The following is a 20,857-nucleotide window of genomic DNA, read 5'->3' as shown; positions in this document are numbered from 1 at the left end:
TTTATCACTCTGTTCTTCAGCTGTTCGTTATGTATAAAGAAAAGTAAAACCGAGGAGAAGAAAGAAAAAACAATAAAGGCTAATCTTAGGAAACCACCATAATTAAAAAAGATAAAAAGATTAGCAACAACGTCTCGTTGAGGAAGATTACAAACTCAATTAGGACATTGACAAGGAAATATATCAGTCGCGTCCTTTTCAGTGGAACCATCACGGCAATCACCTTCACTGATTTAGAGAAACCATAAACCATGGTAAACCTAATTGCCGGTTGCCAGACGGGGATTCGAACCACGCTCCTCTCGAATGCGAGTCCATTGCCTTAAGCTCCATGCTACATCTCTCACTAGAATTCCTGCTAACAAAAAGGCGTTCACTCCACCAGCTTGACATAGTAAAGACGGATTACATGCGCGAAAGTATCACCAGATTCAAGAAAATGCGCAAAAACGTTGCTCTTAAAACAGTGTTATCGCAAAGTAAAATGCATCACTAAACCTATAAAGAAGCATAAGAGGAACAGCGGGGTTCAAATTCTCATCGAGCCCTCTGGATTCAGCTTTCCCGTGGAATAAACTGAAATAAATTTAGTTTAGTAACTTAGGTGTGTATCCATCCTAACAGACTTTACTAACTGTAGCAAGTATCTATTCTTTTACACGGCTTATAATGTCAATAAGTAAATACTTACGGATAAATAAATGAAAAGAGTGTTACGTTGCGTAATATTAGCCGTATTCCATGGATCACGTGAAGAGGGGTTTCTGAGTAGTGTAAAGAAGGCAAAGGTGTTGTGACTTGGCAAGACAGCCAAGCCACTATGAGGAAGCCGAAAGGCATGTGTTTAAGCTCACGCAGGCTGGCGTGAGGTCTGGAACAGTTAAAGGAGTTGAGTCTAGTAAAAAAAGTACGTAGCTTCTGGAATACTTAACTTTAATCCATAATTGGTGAACATCGGTCTGACGGTACATGCATCACAAGATAAATAGCAAATGATAATGGCACCTTGCTAGGTCGTAGCAAATGACGTAGCTGAAGGCTATGCTAACTATCGTCTCGGCAAATGAGAGCGTAATTTGTCAGTGAACCATCGCTAGCAAAGTCGGCTGTACAACTGGGGCGAGTGCTAGGCAGTGTCTCTAGACCTTCCGTGTGGCGGCGCTCGGTCTGCAATCACTGACAGTGGCGACACGCGGGTCCGTTGTATACTAGCGGACCGCGGCCGATTTAAGGGCTACCACCTAGCAAGTGTGGTGTCTGGCGGTAACACCACAAAAGGTTTACATTTTATTTAAGTGCAATTGAAATATGTTGCTTAACATTATGAAATATTAATGTGCCCCAGTGATATTATTAAATTTCATAGTAACCCATGCTCCTCTATGCTATGCTAGTATATTTGTTAAAATACAGCGAGGTCTTTCTCCACCGAAAAGAGAGGGAGGAAAATGACAGAACTGTCCTTTTTGTTCTTTCACTGCACACCGCTGATTTATTTTGTGGATTGGTTTTCCTGATCGATTACTATCACTATAGTGGTGAAAAGAAAAAGTCATATGATATCACTTTACGAGAAGTTACGAAACTCATAAACGTTTGGAATGTCGAAGTACACAGGTTATGAAGTAACTCTCTCTTTTCGTCCGAACAGGCCTCAGAAGGCCCAATGGTACCGACTGATCGGTGTGTCATCCTCAGAAAGCCACCAGCCTGACAATACACGTCGAAACTAAGTTTGTATTGACGTGTCTTGTCAGGCTGTTGGACTTTCGCTATTTTCCTACTATTATTCAATCTGCGCAAATTTTATAAAGATGACTACTTCATGCGTCATATAGGATCATCCTCTTATAAGCCAGTCTACGGAACAGCTGACCATTTCTGGAACCTAATCATACACTGTTCTCACAATAATACCTGCAGTATTGTTGCGTTGCAAATAATGAGCATTCGAAGCAACATTTACTCAGGCAACTGGACATTTTCCTATACTTCCGTCATCCTGCGAGATTGCGGTCTACAACCTGGGTTGCTCAAGGTGATGTTTTTAAACTACGTACTGTAATTGTCTTCGTATTTGAGAATACATGTTATTGCATGACTACATCTTATGATGCTTTCCAATGCATATTCACGGCTTTTACAAGTTTTGGACGATTTGAAGATGGTTGCGGATAGCAACCGCAACTAGTTATCGTACTTTAATTGTGACAGGAAAATTACAGTCTAGGCATTAAAAGTTTTTTTACCTTAAGAAATTTTTATTTCATAAACCACTTAAACACAATATCAGGCTTCACTGCTTTGAAGAAGTATCTTTTTAACGAATGAAGTTACCTGACAACACACTGAAGAGCCAAAGAAACAGGTACACCTGGCTAATATCGTGTAGGGCCCCTATGAGCACGCAAAAGAGCCGCAACACGACGTGGCATGGACTCGATTAATGTCTGAAGTAGTGCTGGAGGGAATTGACACCATGAATCCTGCAGGGCTGTCCATAAATCCGTAAGAGTACGAGGGGCTGGAGATTTCTTCTGAACAGCACGTTGCAAGGCATCCCAAATATGCTCAATAATGTTCATATCTGGGGAGTTTAGTGGCCAGCGGAAGTGTTTAACCTCAGAAGAGTGTTCCTGGAGTCGCTCTGTAGTAATTCTGGACGTGTGGAGTGTCGCATTGACCTGCTGGAATTGCCCAAGTCCGTTGGAATGCACGGACATGAATGGATGCAGGTTATCAGACTGGATTCTTAGGTACGCGTCACCTGTTAGAGTCGTATCTAGACGTGTCAGGGGCCACACATGACTCCAGCTGCACACGCCCCACACCATCAGAGAGGCTGCACAAGCTTGAACAGTCTCCTGCTGACAAGCAGGGTACATGAATTCACGAGGTTGTCTCCATACCCGCACATGTCCATCCGCTCGATACAATTTGAAACGAGATTTGTCCGACCAGGCAACATGTTTCCAGTCATCAACAGTCCAATCTCGGTGCTGACGGGCCCAGGCGAGCCGCAAAGCTTTGTGTCGTGCAGTCATCAAGGGTACACGAGTGGGCCTTCGGCGCCGAAAGCCCATATCGATGATGTTTCGTTGAATAGTTCGTACGCTTGCTTGAAAACTGCAGCAATTTGCGCATGGGTTGCATTTCTGTCACGTTGAACGATTCTCTCCAGACGTCGGTGGACCAGTTCTTGCAGGATCTTTTTCCGGCCGCAGCGATGTCGGAAATTTGATGTTTTACCGGGTTCCTGACATTCACGGCACACTTGTGAAATGGTCGTACGGGAAAATCCCCACTTCATCGTTACCTCGAAGATGCTGTGTCCCATTGCTCGTGCGCCGACTATACCGCCACGCTCAAACTCACTTAAATCTTGATAACCTGCCGTTGTTGCAGCAGTAACGGATCCAACAACTGCGCCAGACACTTGTCTTATATAGGCGTTGCCGACCGCACCGCCGTATTCTGCCTATTTACATATCTCTGCAGTTGAATAAGCGTGCCTATACCAGTTTCTTTGGCGCTTCAGTGTAGTTTCCCGAGCTTCAAGAGGTCAGAAGCCCAGTCCAGCGCCTGAAAGTGAAATATTAGGATTTTTGGCTTGGATGAGGTGAAGTATGGAAGAAGTTGGCTTTTCCGGAATCGAACTCACTTGAAACTGCCAAATCTCCCTTAACTGTTCCTTTAAAACTCTTTGCTATTTGCTAACTGAACTGCCACACATTTAATCAAATACCATTGCGGATATGACTTGAGGAACGCGGTCTTTGATAGCTGTGCACTGACTTAATTCATAATCAGATGATCGCTGAAAAATGCAATCGAATAAACCCAGAGATTACGATTGTAAGAGGGCTCACACCACAGTATTAGCCTACAACCTGCGGCACTAACGGTGCGCGACGAATTTTTCACGGCCTCACAGCGTCAGTTAAAATTTTTCACAAGGCAGAGAAGCAGCATGTAGTGACATAACTGCGTGATATCTCTCCTGAGAGAGGCAAAATACTTGACGTGTTCTTTGCAGTTCGAGGAGAAACCATCATGTTCTATGTAAATGAATGCAGAGGCACTGTCATCACTGAATAATGTCATGTGGGTAAAAGATGCAGATTTCTCGCTGACGCAACCGTGAGCTTCAGTACTTTACTTATATAATTAAAAGCAAAGATTTTCTGATGATTATCATGTGCAATTAGAGTGGCATATTCATAAACTCTGTGTACTTGAAAACAATGTAGTCATCTTTAGTTACGTGCACGTTATGAAGCCATTTTATGTTGCGACTGATTCATTACACTATATTGCTTTGGAAGCTAATTAGTGTTAGTTACATTAATTAGTTTTAAACAATGTACAGTGTGAGTCTCCAAATTCCGTGACTGCTCTCAGACAATAAAGGAAACAAAGAGTTACAAACAAAATATCGTTATTGGCATTCAAAAACAATCATCATTAGTGTCACTCTTTGACATTGTCAGTGGGGAGAGATACGCGATCTGTTGGTCTAAAACACGTGTGGCTAAAAATCCTACGTTAAGATTACAAATTTTCTTTACTGATTATCGGCTTCAGGTCATTACCGAGCCCTCTTCAGAAATGTTGTTCACTGAGTGACACTCATTACACATTGTCGTATATTTTTTAAAGCTAAGTCGCACTACATAAACAAAATCCTAAAGTGAAAATCTTAGTTTGTTACGTAAGTCGACAACGTTAATCACATTTTATTAGTGATATGCCATCTTCTTGGCCGTATCCGACATACAACCGTTTGAAAATCACAGGTGTCAGTCGCATGTCCTCCTTCACCAGCACTCACATGTGGATACAACTAAGGCTACATTACGCTACGTAGTTTTGCCTTTATTGACCATTCTCAGTGAACGTGTGGTGTAGTATTCTTGATGACCAACTCATCGGTCCAGTTGTTTTAGATAGCCGTCTTAATGGAGTACGGTATCTTGATTTCCTTCAAAATGTGTTACCAGAATACTTGGAAGATATACCTCGGCAACAAGAAACGGTATGTACTTCCCGCATGATGGAGTTCCTGCACATTCGGCACGGCCAGTGACACAGTACCTCACTGAAACGTATCGTGGACGTTGGATCGGTTGCCATGGAGTCATTTCTTGGTCACCGAGGTCACCCGATCGTACTGCATTAGGTTACTGTTTGTGAGGTTGGCTTAAGACCGAAGTCTACAAGGGCAGAGTGGACACAAAGGAGTAAGTTCTCCCTCGTATTTCATATGCGTGTATTCTAGTATAGGACCGTACACTATCGACAAAAGCTGCAAAATGCATTGCATTTGGCTGTGGAATTTTTGAACATCTTTTTTGAGGAAATTTACGCAGTTAAATAAAACACTAGATCACAATGTTTCATTTACTATCACCGGCATTTGTCCTGTTCCCCAATGTTTTCATTAGTTTCACGTGAAACTTTTAACGGTAGGAGGTATGTTCATATGACTTTTTGTTCAGAAATACTATCACCCCTCAAAGCAGGTACCTTTCCTCCTGACTTACCCTGTAAAACTGCCATGCGTAATGAACAAAAGTAGTCTGAGAACCGATCCCTGTGGAGGGCCATATTTTTAGCGGAAAATGTGAAGGTCCACTTCTATTAGTATTACGGTCTATCTGTAAACTGTAGAGTGAGTAGCGCTTGTTGCTGGGAAGTGGCCTTTACTGGAAGAACGCTGCAGCTGCCATATAGGATGAGTAAGATTCTATTTCCTCTCGAAGAGCACGGCGTTCTTTGATTTACATGGATACCGTTCGCGTGCGTTTCTTGCGTTAGTTATATTAGTTACTTATTTCTGTATTCCATAGGCTGTTAACACATTCTGTGGAAAATAAACACTCCCTGGGCGTGTCAGCTCACTGCTTCACTGCTGACTTACAAGGTGCGCTACAAAAGGGTCTGTATAGCATTGTGAAACAGCCTGTAGTTGCTGCTTGTGAAGTAGTGGGTGGATTGTGAGGACTCGGACGCTCACTCTTCAGATTCCAGACAGACCATACTTATTTTATGCTGTATTTCCATACAATCCTAGTACCCTGTCCGGTCAATTTAATGTGACCACTGGTAAAACTCTGAATAACTACCTTTTGCACTGCTGACCGCTGCGAGACGTTCAGGAAGAGAGTCAATGAGGTTCTGGAAGGTATCGATGGAGATGTGGAGCCATGCTGACTCCAGTTCTGTGGCCTGCTGCGCTAGATTTCCCGGTTGAGGATACATGGCGCTTACAGCCCGATCGACGTGGTCCCACAGATTCTCGATTAGGTTTAAATCCGGGTAGTTTGGTAGGCAGAGGAGTATACGGGTAAGCTCATCCTGGTGTTCTTCAAACCACGCATGTAGGCTACGAACAGTGTGACACGTTGCATTATCCTGATGGTAAGTGCCATCGTGCCGAGGAAAAACAAACTGCAATTTTGTTTTACTACCCTTCTCGTTTTTTGATAGGTTGTGATACTTTCTTATTACTTTAATAAAAGTATGTTCTATAGATATAGTCGATGTTACGTCAATGTAAAAGCTCTCTTTCTGAGGAATGATTTTGGTCGATTGACTTGATCTATAAGACAGGTTGCACTACTCACAGGAAGATATTTTGCACTTTCTTGTTTTAAATTTTGTCTGTTACATGTTGTAAGGCTTCTGCTGCTGAATAGGAACGGTGATCAAGTAAGAATGATCTTATGATTTTACTGAACAGTGAGAATGATGAAATAATATTTATCTTATAACTATCGTAATTTTTTCCGCACTATTTGTAATGGAACTTTTATAAGCCAATGTTCTTATTGAATGGATATATTACTCTCCTTTTTGCCATATAATATGTCCCTGGATATTTCAGTTTTTATTTATGTATACTACAGACAGAACAACATGACTAGCATGTTGATAATGGAGGAAGTGTGCGGTTTAATAGAACTAAAGTAGGAATTTTACGCCCGTCCATTTCGTAAACAGTGTGATCTGCGAGACAGATACAACCGAGAACTGCGGCTGGAGTGCGCTTCGATCGCGTGTATCACGTTACGGCATGTGCACTGTATGCACATCTAGATCCGTTTCTAACAAGAGAACCTTCCCATCGCACCCCCCTCAGATTTAGTTATAAGTTGGCACAATGGATAGGCCTTGAAAAACTGAACACAGATCAATCGAGAGAACAGGAAGAAGTTGTGTGGAACTATGAAAAAATAAGCAAAATATACAAACTGAGTAGTCCATGTGTAAGATAGGCAACTTCAAGGACACTATGCGCTCGGGAGTGCCGTGGTCCCGTGGTTAGCGTGAGCAGCTGTGGAACTGGGGGTCTCTGGTTCAAGTCTCCCTCGACTGAAAAATTTAATTTTTTATTATCTGACAAACTCTTATGTTTTCATGACTTTTTTGGGAATGATTATCACGTCCACAAGAAAACCTAAATCGGGCAAGGTAGAAGAATCTTTTTACTCATTCGCCAAGTGTACAAGTTAGGTGGGTCGACAACATATTCCTGTCATGTGACGCACATGCCGTCACCAGTGTTGTATAGAATATATCAGACGTGTTTTCCTGTGGAGGAATCGGTTGACCTATGACTTTGCGATCAAATGTTTTCGCTTCCCATTAGAGAGGCACGTCCTTTCGTCTACTAATCGCACGGTTTTGCGGTGCGGTCGCAAAACACAGACACTAAACTTATTACAGTGAACAGAGACGTCAATGAACGAACGGATAGATCATAACTTTGCGAAAATAAAAAAAAGTAAACTTTTCAGTCGAGGGAAGACTTGAACTAAGGACCTCTCATTCCGCAACTGCTCACACTAACCACGGGACCACGGCGCTCCTTATCTCACACGATCCTTGATATTGCCTATCTTCCACATGGACTACTCAGTTTGTATATTTTGCTTATTTTTTTCATGGTTCCACACAACTTCTTCCTGTTTCCTCCATTGATCTGTGTTCAGTTTTTCAAGGCCTGTCCACTGTGCCAACTTATAACTAAATCTGAGGGGGGTGCGATGGGGAGGTTCCCTTGTAAGTGTTCACCAGCACGTTGAATTCTGCACACTCAAGACGTTCGACAGCACTGTCCGTGTGCCGACGGCTTTAGATCCGCTTAGCGATTTTACCTAGGACCCGAATTTTCTTGGGTACTGGGCAGGATCTTCTGGTAACGTATGATGGGTGGTAATTGAGGTATTCTTTGTGAATCGATCTTCTTGCAGCTGCGCCAATTTCTACTAAGTTTTACCTGTCGTCATTTGCGCGTTCTCCTTTGAGCAGAAAGTGCAACAGCCTTTGATTTCTCAGCACTTTCGGAATTTCGTTTATAAATCATGGCTGGTTTTTACCGTCCTTAATCCACTTACTCGGCACACACTTCTTCAGAGCATGATTTACAATAAGTTTAAACTTTGCCCGTAGTTCCTCTACATCCATCATACTGGAACTAAATAATGTTAATTCATTGTCTAAGTTGGATAATAAAAACTGCTTATCTGCCCTCTGTAGCGGAAATACTCTCCAAGCCTTCTTGACTGATTTATTAGGTTTAGCAACCATAGTCGCTATGATGACATGGTCACTAACCTCCCTGTTACGTTGATGTGCCTGGATACTTTTCATCGTATACTGTGTACCCCTTCCATTTTCAAATTTATCAGGCCAATAGTAACTAGCATATGTAAAATTGATACGTATGTAGATTCCCAATAACGAGATTAGGCACCAAATTACGAATTTAAGTAAGCGTATTCATAATATTAACAGTATATTGAAAGCATGGGAGATTTTCAAGGCCACAAATTCAGTGCGAAATAATATAAAGGAAGTCTTATTGTTATAACTGAGTACACTCCTTAATATAGATATTATTGTTTATGGATACCAATAGGCTTCAAGCAACAGTATTCAACCAAACCATCTACTTTGACGCTAAGAAATCAGGTCTAAAATGAAGTGAAAAAATTAAAATAAATGTGTCAGCCCCACACCTGACAAATGCAGTAGCTGTAGTTGATCTGCTGTTCTCCTAAGGCAGCACAAATGCTGTGGTAGAGTTCAGTCAAATGACTGAATAGAATCACATATGAAAAATCATCCTTAAGCAATGAAATAAAGGTCATGAAAGAAAATAAGATTTACATTTAACCTTCACAACAGTGTCTGTTAACTCACAGTGATCCAGACAATATCAGTTTATTTCCTGAAGGAAGATAACTAAGAATATGGCAGCATCTGAAGAAGAGTGTGCATATTTTGTCAAAAAACAGTATCTGTACACTTGTAGATGCAACAGAATAAAAAAGGTATTCAAAATTTTCCTGAAATTAAGTTTCTTTAAAGTCATACTCAAGAAAACCTTTAATGGATCTCTCATATATTTCTAAATTAATCACACTGAAAGGAATCATTTTGAGCAAAACAAATTCTGAAATAGTGTAATATATTGCTAAAGTACCTATGTACCTATGCTTATGTACAGCACCACATCTACAAGAAATGCTAATGCTAACTGGAATATGACAGCTTTCAGAAACCAAAAACAAAAAAAAGAAACAATAGTAATACTATGTGTTACTTACTAGTATAAAATCTATTTCTGACCTAGCTAGTCTAAAAAATATCAGTGGCATGCTAATTTCTGCAAAACTGTTTCTACACAATCTTGAGCAGATAGATGTAATGTCCAACATCTTAAATATCATAGAATATTTATATTGACAAATAAACAAGAGAAAAAATATTTTTTTTACAGGTACACAAGGAACTTAGTGGATGAAGGAAATGGTAAATTTAACTTGATGATCCTATGTTGGGGTGAAGGACATGGCTCAGCCATTCATGATCATGCAGATGCACATTGTTTCATGAAAGTGTTACAAGGTACCCTCAGTGAAGTAAGATTTGCATGGCCTGAAAAAAACATTGAAGAAGGTGATGAAATAATGGATGAAGATGGGGGACTGAAAGAACTTTCAAGAACCGAGCTTGGTCTGAATGAAGTATGCTATATTAATGGTAAGTTGTAAATAGCAACTAATTTAACCTGTATGAACATATAACTCATTCCACGCATCACAGAACACAGTGTGTTTGTGATCCATACAGCATGTAACCATCCGATAAGGGTGAAACTACAGACATGATGCATACAAAGTCTTTGTTTTATTTGCTAAGAAGAAGAATAGTAAGTGCAAGGGCATACATTTCACAATCAAGGGTTAATTCTGAAACATGTCACCTCAATATTCTAACACTAGTCTTCTAAAAATATATTAGAGATTGAATAGATTTAAATCTGACAGTACATCACAAATATTTACTTGTTGTCTACTTTATAGAAATGCTTCTGATAAGAATACATCAATCAAAACTAAATTTACTACAGTATGTTGAAATCTCTGTCTACTTTAACAGCTTAATTATATAACGTAACTTTTGTGTCAATAATGAACAGTGCCATATGGTAGAATCAAATTTCTCAGCATGCAGTGCCATAGTTCACTCATATTTTTAATTAAAGCTTCTGTGAATGAAACTATGTCCATTTTCTGTAAAAGCTGCAGTGTAAGCATAGTTTTTTCTGGTAATTTGTTATTTATACTGAGTACATTGTATGACTAAAATCGTATTAGAATATAAAGAAATAATACAGCAATAAAACAGGACACATTCCTCTTATATAGATCCAGCATTATCCATATATGAAACCTTAAACATTGCCCAAATTTGTAGCTGTCATTGAGTTTTCTTAAAAACACTACATGGATTACCAAAGTGATATTGTTTAACAGCATTGTGTGCTATTCTCAAAGGTTCAAAATTTGAAGTTCTTATTGCACCTAATAAACAAATATTTTAGGTGTTAGTAATGTCCAAGTTTCTTATTTGATTATATAATCCACAGAACAGACTAACAGTTTTGTATAAGGAAGAAGGAGTGCTTTGGGAAGGGTAAGGCAAACATAAGACAACAAGTGGAACTACGAGAACTGGAAATGGGGAATAGAAATTGACAAAGGTACAGAGTGAAAAAAATGCAGACAGTGTACACACCTACAAGAGACAAGTGTGTTAAAAAAGCAGGAATGTGGAAAATAATTGGAATAAAACAGAAAGAGAGCTGTCAAGAAAATAGGAATAGAGGAAGTAGAGGGTGTAGCATTTTTAAAACTTCCGCTGGGTGATGCCCGGAAAGAGGGAGTGTAATGAAAAGCTGGTTTTCACATACTTAGTTCAGAGTAATTCGTGGCAGGAGTAAGGATATATATGACTGAGGTGATAAAATGGCTGTGTTAGCCATTTTTCTTTTGTAGAACAGTTTGATGTACTATTTATCACTAGAATTTTATTTCGGAACTCTTTGACTCTGACCATTTATGCTTATCAGCTACTGTACGGCAGCCGTACTGAAAACAAGACTGAGCCATAATTGCAGAAAGTTACTCGGTCTAATCAACAGACATAACATTGCAATGTAAAAGAGTTCCTGTTAACATTTGCTTCCTTGGTTTAAATATTACCCTTACTGTGATCTATGATTTTGTCATGGTTTCAATATAGGCCTTCATGTGAGTAGAGTTATGATATGCAGGATGCTGCAGAAGTGTGTTGAAAAGCTTGTTCCCACCTACTTAGTTCAGAGTAATTGGTGGTGGGGGTAGGGATATAGATGACTGAAGCGATGAAAGGACTCGGTTAACAAAAGGTCAATGTACCTATAGGTGACAGATGGTTATTTTTAGCACGATACTGACACAAATATTCCGTACAATGACTTTTTTCCAAGATAGAGTATATTTTATGTAGATTGTTTCCTTGCCTTTGTTGAACGCAGTTTCTGTTTAGCCCATCTACCACCTTTCCTCTGTGTGTGTACTGCATATCTTTACTGCATCATTGAATTTACAGTTAGTCATGTGACTGTGTGAGTACTGGCAACTATGGGAGTATCAAAGTAAGATAACTGTTTCACTGTACAAGTGGTAGCTAAAAATAATAATACGCAATGAGCAGATGTCAAATATATTTACAGCTTCTGGGATGATATTTCACCTACTACAACTTTCTGAATGGTCAACCATCACAACATGACGTTTTTTCCTCGATTAGATTAGATTAGATTAGTTTTTCGTTCCATAGATCTGCGCTGAGGAGATCCTCGTGGACGTGGAACATGTCAAATTATAATTTTTTTAAAGCTGAAATAACAATACTAATAGTATGAATATATACAATACATAATTTGTTTCTATTAAAAAATTCGTCAATGGAGTAGAAGGAATTGGCCACTAGTAAGTCTTTCAGGCTCCTTTTAAACTGATCTTTATTTGTAACTAAATTTTTTATGTTTGCTGGCAAATTATTGAAGATGAGTGTTCCTGAGTAGTGGACCCCTTTTTGAACTAAAGTAATTGCTTTTAAGTCCTTGTGCAGACCATATTTGTTCCTGGTATTGTATGTATGAACTGAGCTGTTTGTTGGAAAAAGAGATATGTTATTTAGGACAAATTTCATTAAGGAGTAAATATACTGAGAAGCAGTAGTTAGTATACCCAGTTCTTTGAAGAGGTTTCTACAGGACATCCATGGGTTTACTCCACAAATAATACGTATTACACGATTTTGGACTCTGAAAACTTTTTTTTGGCTTGAAGAGTTACCCCAAAATATTATACCATATGACATTATGGAATGAAAGTAGGCAAAGTATGCAAGCTTTTTCATTTTTATGTCACCTATGTCTGCTAACACTCGAATTGTAAATACAGATTTATTAAGGCGTTTCTTCAGTTCTGTGGTGTGCTCCTCCCAACTGAATTTATTATCAAGTTGTAATCCCAGGAATATAAGACTGTCAACCTCTTCTATCTGCTCTTCTTCATACTTTATGCATATGCTGGGTGGAAACCTCTTACAGGTTCTGAATTTCATATAGTGAGTCTTTTCGAAGTTTAATGTCAGTGAGTTGGCTTTAAACCATTTATTAATATCCATGAAAACATCATTAGCAGATCTCTCTAGAACTACACTCGACATACTGTTTATTGCAATACTTGTGTCATCTGCAAACGAACTCTGCTTCTGGCAGTGTAACTGATGAGAGATGATTAATGTACACAAGAAAAAGCAATGGCCCTAAGATGGATTCTTGTGGGACACCGCATGTAATTTCTTCCCATTCTGATGATGACTGATGACTTAATTCACTAGTCCCTTGCACTGACACTCTCTGTTTCCTGTTAGCAAGGTATAACTTGAACCATTTTGCAGCACTGCCCGTGACACCATAGAATTGTAATTTATTTAAAAGAATGTTGTGATTCACACAATCGAATGCCTTTGACAAATCACAGAAAATACCTGCTGCTTGTAACTTGTTATTTAATGAATTAAGTACATTTTCACTGTAGGTGTAAATAGCCTTTTCGATATCAGAACCCTTCAGAAATCCTAACTGTGTTCTTGATAATATGTTATTTGTGGTCAGATGGTTGAGAAGCTGCCTGTACATTACTTTTTCTAAAATTTTTGAGAATGTTGGTAAAAGTGAAATCGGTCTGTAGTTTGATGGTATCTCTTTATCCCCTTTCTTGAATAGAGGCTTAACATCTCCATATTTTAGCCAGTCAGGAAATGTCCCAGTTATAATTGACTGGTTACACAAGTAACACAGAATTGTACTAAACTCACAAGAACATGCCTTAATTAACTTTGTTGATATTTCATTGTAGCCACTAGAATGCTTTCTGTTTAAAGATTTTGTTATGGAAGTTATTTCTTTTGGTGAAGTGAGTGACATATTCATTTACCTGAAGCTATTTGTAAAGGCTAGTTTCAGATATTCAAGGGCATTATTTACTGATTTTCACAATCCCAATCTATCAATAACGGATATAAAGTACTTGTTAAATAGATTTGCCACACTATGCCCTTCGGTCACTTATGTGACATCTACCCTTAGTGATATTTGCTCCTGTTCCTTTCTGGTTCTACCAGTCTCCTCTTTCACTATATCCCATATTGTTTTTATGTTGTTTCCTGACATTGCTATCTTCTCGTAGTGCATTTGTTTAGAAGTCTGAATTACTTTTTTTTAATATTTTGCAGTATTCCTTGTATTTAGCTAAATCATCAGCGTTGGAGCTATTCTTGGTCGACAGATACACTTTCCTTTTTATCTTACAGGAAATCTTTATTCCTCGTGTAATCCATGGTTTTATTATAGTCTTCTGTTTAATTTGAGTAACTTTTAGAGGAAAACAGTTTTCAAACATGGTACTGACATTGTTCATGAATGTGTTACATTTTTCATTCATGTCATGAGCACTATAAACATCTTTCCAGTTCATATCTTTGAGCAGTTTTCTAAAACACTCAATTTTTGGTTGATTGACTACTCTCCCATACTCAGATTTAGCAGTCTTGATAATCTGCTTAGAATTTACATTTAAAACAAGGAGCTGCATGTCATGATCTGATAGTCCATTTATAACAGGTTTTATGATATGATTTTGTTCCTTTGATTTGTCTATAAAAATGTTATCAGTAGCTGTCCTTGAGGATTTAGTGATCCTAGTTGGAAAGTTTATAGTGTGAGTTAGATTAAAAGACAACATTACTAACTGCAGCAAATGTTTACTGGAAGATTGCATTAGAACATCTGTATTAAAGCTACCAGCAATCCAAATGTCTTTGTTTCTTCCTGTTAAATAACCCAAAAGAGCTTCTAGATGATTTATGAATAGATAATAATTTCCTGCAGGTGCTCGGTAAATAGTTACTTTTATATAGGATCTGTTATGGAACTCTACTTCTGTTGATTATGCTTCTAGATCCTGCTCTAAACAGGATTTATTAATGTCAATGTTCTTGAATTTATGGCAGTTTTTAATAAATGTGGCAACTCCTCCTCCATCCATATCTACTCTGCAGAAGTAGGAAGCTAGCTTAAATCCTGAAATGTCTAAAATATCTATACCAGTGGTCACTTGATGTTCAGAGAGGCAGATTATATCAATTTGGTTAGATGAATTCATTTCATCGATACAAATGAGTAGTTCATCAACTTTACTTCTGAGTCCCGGAATGTTCTGGTGTAATAAAGATAACTGATACTGCATACTAATGGGATTATAACTGCTTTGGCGGAGATGAACTGGCAGTTACTGATTACTTTCTGTTAAACATTGTTTAAATGGAGGCTGTATGCTAAAATCTCACTCCTCTTCATCTGTTTTCTCAAACTGAGTGTGTCTGCCAATCTCTCTTAAAACTCGTTTTCTTTCCCCCTTCCCTATCCAAAAAAGGCATCCCTCTGACACCTGTGACCACTGGTATTTTACCACTTGTGACAGTGTCCCCCCTTAATTTTTCTGCAATCAACTTTCAACATATGGTAAAGAAGGGGTACGATTCACAGTTCATGTTAAATCTTAATAAGAAGCTCAGGATAATGCCCAGGGACAGCAACACATTATGAACAACATTCAGCACAGTTCTGCATCTAGTAGACAATGGCTTCTGTAATGCATATATCCCCACTTACCTACAATGTGTGCAACATCTTCGCAATGGAGCCAGTGCTGCTCAACTTGATGTTATTTGGCAATGATTTACCACAGATCATGAGATGCTTTTATTAACAGTCTTTACTAATGCAAACATATTTACATGCGTTGGAATAAACAACATGTGATGATCATTGATAGTCACAGAACAACACTTGTTTCACAAGTCAATTAGTGTGTATGATCAAAGCTTTTGTCTTTTAACATGTAAATATCAGCACACAATTACTTGCATTTCCTGGGAAATACATTGCATTGACCACACAGGATTCAGTGAGCTTCCAGAATTATGGAACCCCTCAACATTCAGCCAGACATATGAAGAAATACATAAATTATATTTACATTGGCAGGAACTAATATTATGCAGCACAACCCTAGAGGCTGATAATTATTTTTAAATAATAATTCCTGCTTTCAATGTAAATAGACATTCTGAATAATAAAACACTTGAGCACTAATTGGTTCCATTGCAGAGCACTAAAATATTTATTCCAACAAACTTTCATGTAGATACATTTAGTACCAAAACTTCATGTATCTATTTACATGTCATTTTACCACTCCTTGTTAATTCAGTTACTACTGAAATAATGACAAACTGCTATAATAGGTACTAGGAGTATATGGTTTGTGAGACATAATATTCTTTCTGAAGCATAGTTTACACAATAAGTTTTAAGTCATTTGTAATATTTCAGATTCACTGGGTCTTCATCGAGTTGAAAATCCAAGCCACACAGAGCCAGCTGTTAGTCTTCACCTCTATTGTCCTCCATTTGACACATGTTCTGTATTTAATCAGAGAACTGGAAAAAGGACACAATGCAAAGTTACATTCTGGTCAAAATATGGAAACAAAACCAGCAAGGTAAGAACTTATAAAGTACTGTAAACAACGAACTCTCAAATATGTATGAGGAGCTAGTTATAATTAATCAGTTAAACCATTATTTATGAAGAATTAAACTGCCTTATATTTCGAAAAATGAACTCTAAGTGTAAGAAACTCATATACATTGTTGTTTCATTCAGAACTTGTATGTTATAATCAATATTTAAATGTATATTTTTAAGTAGCACAAACACACACACACACACACACACACACACACACACACACACACACACACACACACACACACACACACAAAATAGAGAAAAATAGTGAAAGTTAATGGCATATCGACAGTCCACTCAGACATTTCCAAAATTTGTGTGAAAACCATTAAGAGAAACACAGTTTTCAGTAGCTGCCCTTTCAGAAAAATGATCAGTCTTCAGAATATGCATCTACTGGCTGGTTTTCTAAAACCTTGTAGGTATAATTCGAGAGGTATGGAAATAAATCAGTTCTGTCAGTCCATAAAATCATACAGTTCTACTCTATACTTAAAAAAAAAAAGACTAGTGAGTGATTTCTCAGTTATTTCTTATTTCTTGCAGGTAATATCGCATACAAAACAAATATTTCACTGCCATTTCAAAAGAGTTTGTTGCATTCTGTTGGGTTTCCTGATGTTTCTACATAATTTAATTATCATCATCATCATCATATTCATTTGAAGCATTATGTCTTTGTTGTTTTATCTGCTATGGTATCCATTGCTTCCTCAGTCTTCCTGGACTACATCTACCAAATGTGTTAAAACTTCTTATCTGGAGAGGTAATGTCTCTCCACTTCTTATTTTGAAATGCTTATTCCAGTAGTACTTTATTGAGGATATTACATGTATTCGGTTACTTCCTAAATTCCATATTTCAAAAACTCTCATGTTTTGTACATCCCTGTACTTGCCTTAGAAATCTTATTTCTGTTGCTTGTGTGGAACTTCATGGCATTTATTTATAACCCACAATTCATGTATCTAAACAAGCCTAGGAACAGCCATTATCTTATAAAATTTCAGTCTTATTTATTTACTTGTTTTATTTGTAGAAAGCTCTTCCTTATTCTACATATATTCCCAAAATTTGCTAATATCTTCTCTATGTCTTTTTCACACTAATATGTGACGCTGCACCCAAGCCGGCCAGAGTGGCCGAGTGGCTATAGGCGCTACAGTATGGAACCGTGCAACCGCTACGGTCACAGGTTCGAATCCTGCCTCGGGCATGGATATGTGTGATGTCCTCAGGTTAGTTAGGTTCAAGTAGTTCCAAGTTTTAGGGGACTGATGACCTCAGAAGTTAAGTCCTATAGTGCTCAGAGCCATTTTTTGAACTGCACCCAAAGTAGCTAAAAAATTTGATCTGTCTGTTTATTCTGCTGTTAACCAAAACTTTTTTTCCTACAGGGTGTTTTCTTTTAAAAGCCATTGACTTTGTCTTATTTTCTGAAAAATTCATATTGTACTCTACACAAGTCTTATATAATATATGTATTCTCCTTAGCAGGTCATTTTCATTTTCCATCAGCAGCATGATGCCTGCATATGAAAATCAATTCAGGTGGAAAGTTTTGTTAATCTCAATTTCCCTGTTAAAGATCTCTTTCCATTTCCAGATTGTGTTATATAAATAAATGTTAAAAATTGTGGGTGAAATGCTGCATGCTTGTCGAATTCTTTTTTTTTTTTTTTTGTTATAGACTGTGTTAAGGCACTAGTTATATCTAAACTTATAGATTCACTTATACAGATTCTCTAAAACATTTATTACATGTTGTGGATATCCTCTTTTCCATTTACTAACATAACATAAGAAACTTTCATAATTATGGACAATAAACATTACCAAATTAGGAACATATTTTTGCAGTTTGCATCAATTTTTAGATTGTGAAGCACAAATTATCTTAAGCCTTCAGTGTAGTGCTGCAGTCAATATCACACACAGAGTAAATAGTCACCTGTCACTTCAAAAGTGTCTGTTGCTTTCCATTTGTACTTCTCATGTCATTTACAAAGTATAAAATAAGAAACTAACAATAATAAATTTAAAAGATACTTTTAATTTTTATTTTGATCTTTTTCAGGATGAACAAGGACATTTCATAGAGGACAACTGAAAATGTTGTATTTTATGTGCAAGAAACTTTATTTTGGATGGAAATTCAGTTACTATTTTGTGTATGAATGAAAATCAAAACTCAGAATTTCAGGTGTGATATTGTGTGTAGAAAGTATACCAAACTGTAAATTCCAGAATTATTGCTGAATTTCAAATTCAAACATGGAAGTCTCCTTACTTAAGCTATACACTGCACAAATGTAAATGTATATGTATATACATACTATGTCAATAAATTAAACTTATATCTTTTAGTTCTTTAGTCATTCTTTGATGAATGTTCAAACACATTAAACACTAATACCTGGGTAATACAAACCTGAAGTATTACTATGCTTGCTGCTTGCAGAGTTACAGTAGCATAGGATTTATAATATACTAAGTAAGCCCTTGATACAGTTCTGTGTGATGATTGACTGTGTTGTCTGAACAGCTCCACCATCACTGTGCTGCTTCATTTAAACGGTTATTTACTGTGTAAGTGATTAGTATTATTTACTATGTAAGTGAATAGACATTATTGTTATAATGTCATCAAGTAATAAATACATTAAAATACTTTGTATTAGAGTAGGTTTGACTCTTCATTGGATGTATGACATAGAAAATACCCTGTGTAATTATACTTAGGTTTACCATATACAGAACACTATATGGAAATAGTTCACTTCACAAGAAGAGTGAGGTTAGGAGTCTACACGTTGTGATACTGGTATTAAGTTTTCTTCTCCCTGGCTCTGGCATTATGAAGCCACTCAACATACGGATGCCTATTTTTCTCATTTTAGTTTTCAGTAAAATATAATATATTTCCCATCACCCTTACCGCAAATGTAAACATTACGTTTTCTTTTTTGACACATTTGATCATTCACTTCCTCATATGTAAAAGAAATATGAACATAAGAAGCAAACTGACAAAAACAAAATTATCAAGTAGGACTGGAATGATGAAAATGACAGTACTGATGTTCAGTCTAATAGGATTGAATTTTGGATTCCAGGAAACAAAAACATCATACGAACATGAGAAGTGTGGTTAGCGTGACCCACTCATCGTCTCTCTAACCAATGTATCAAAAACGTGACTTTTACACAGCCTAAATTTTATTTTAACGGTAAAGTATTATTTTTTATGTGTAGCACACACCTAACAATGAGTGCAATCCCCTCATAAAGAGTAATTTTGTATTGATCTTGGTACATAATGTTCACATATGTGAAAGTGATATAAGTAATAAATAAGCACTTAAATGTACTTTTATTTGTAACCAATTTGACAAAAATTTACATTTTCTTCAGAGGGTATGTGATCTCTAGTACACAGAAGAATACTACTGCCTAGAAGACATTTCAAGTCTGTCATAGAAAGAGCGATGTGTTGCAGAACACATGGTACATTGTGTTCTCAGTTGCTACTACCAATGAACAAGAAATTAATTTTCAGGAGATTGTGATCTTCATATAAAGACAATCTGAGTAATATAATAGACAAATAAAACTTGCATTTACTGGTGATAGCATGAAGATCTGCTGTGACAGAACTGAATAAACTATTCTAAAATAAAAGCACTTTACCTAACATCTGTCACTCCATATATACACTATGGGTGGCGAGCACCAGACTAGTATAAATTACTCTTGTAGTAACTCTTACTTCTTTGGTCTGGACCACTTTAGTAAATTACTTCTGTAGTATTATACAATTTCTATTTACTTCTTTAGTTGTAACTAAAGTAGTAATGCCTTTTTACTAAGAATGTAAGCCATTTCTGCACACTGGTGGCACATGCATTATGTTCCCTCATGGAAAATATTGATTGTCGGCAGACATTATTGCATCATCTTTTGTGTAATTTATATTCATTGCTATAATTTTAGAAGGTAGAAAGCATTATTACATTGGAAAATCTAAATGCTATTGTACAAATTAATGATAGATCTGTGTATTATGAAAAAGAAACATGCTATTAATGGTGGTTGGTTAGTGTTTAACGTCCCGTCGACAATGAGGTCATTAGAGACAGAGCGCAAGCTCGGGTTAGGGAAGGATTGGGAAGGAAATCGGCCATGCCCTTTCAAAGGAACCATCTCGGCATTCACCTGAAACGATTTAGGGAAATCACGGAAAACCTAAATCAGAATGGCCGGAGACGGGATTGATGCTATTAATGACTAAATCTATTGTTAACCCCACCATCTACAGCTACAAATGTCCATGTCCGCCTCCGAAGCACAGCT

At 37.4% G+C, this 20,857-nt stretch overlaps 1 protein-coding gene across 1 annotated transcript in view; it reads left to right on the top strand.

Annotated features, from left to right (window-relative positions):
• Nucleotides 1-18,870, top strand: part of LOC124555507 (cysteine dioxygenase type 1) — a 140,940-nt gene extending 122,070 nt beyond the window's left edge. Inside the window, exons 2-4 of the mRNA XM_047129453.1 lie at nucleotides 9,788-10,050; nucleotides 16,305-16,474; nucleotides 18,582-18,870. Of these exons, the coding sequence (XP_046985409.1) occupies nucleotides 9,788-10,050; nucleotides 16,305-16,474; nucleotides 18,582-18,614 (466 nt within the window). The 3' untranslated portion in view covers nucleotides 18,615-18,870. The remainder of the gene's footprint in view (nucleotides 1-9,787; nucleotides 10,051-16,304; nucleotides 16,475-18,581) is intronic.
• The last annotated feature ends 1,987 nt before the right edge of the window (nucleotides 18,871-20,857 follow it).

The sequence above is a fragment of the Schistocerca americana genome, chromosome X (genome assembly GCF_021461395.2).
Source record: "Schistocerca americana isolate TAMUIC-IGC-003095 chromosome X, iqSchAmer2.1, whole genome shotgun sequence".
Classification (NCBI taxonomy): Eukaryota; Metazoa; Arthropoda; class Insecta; order Orthoptera; family Acrididae; genus Schistocerca; species Schistocerca americana.
This window is presented reverse-complemented; position numbering and strand designations above follow the sequence as displayed.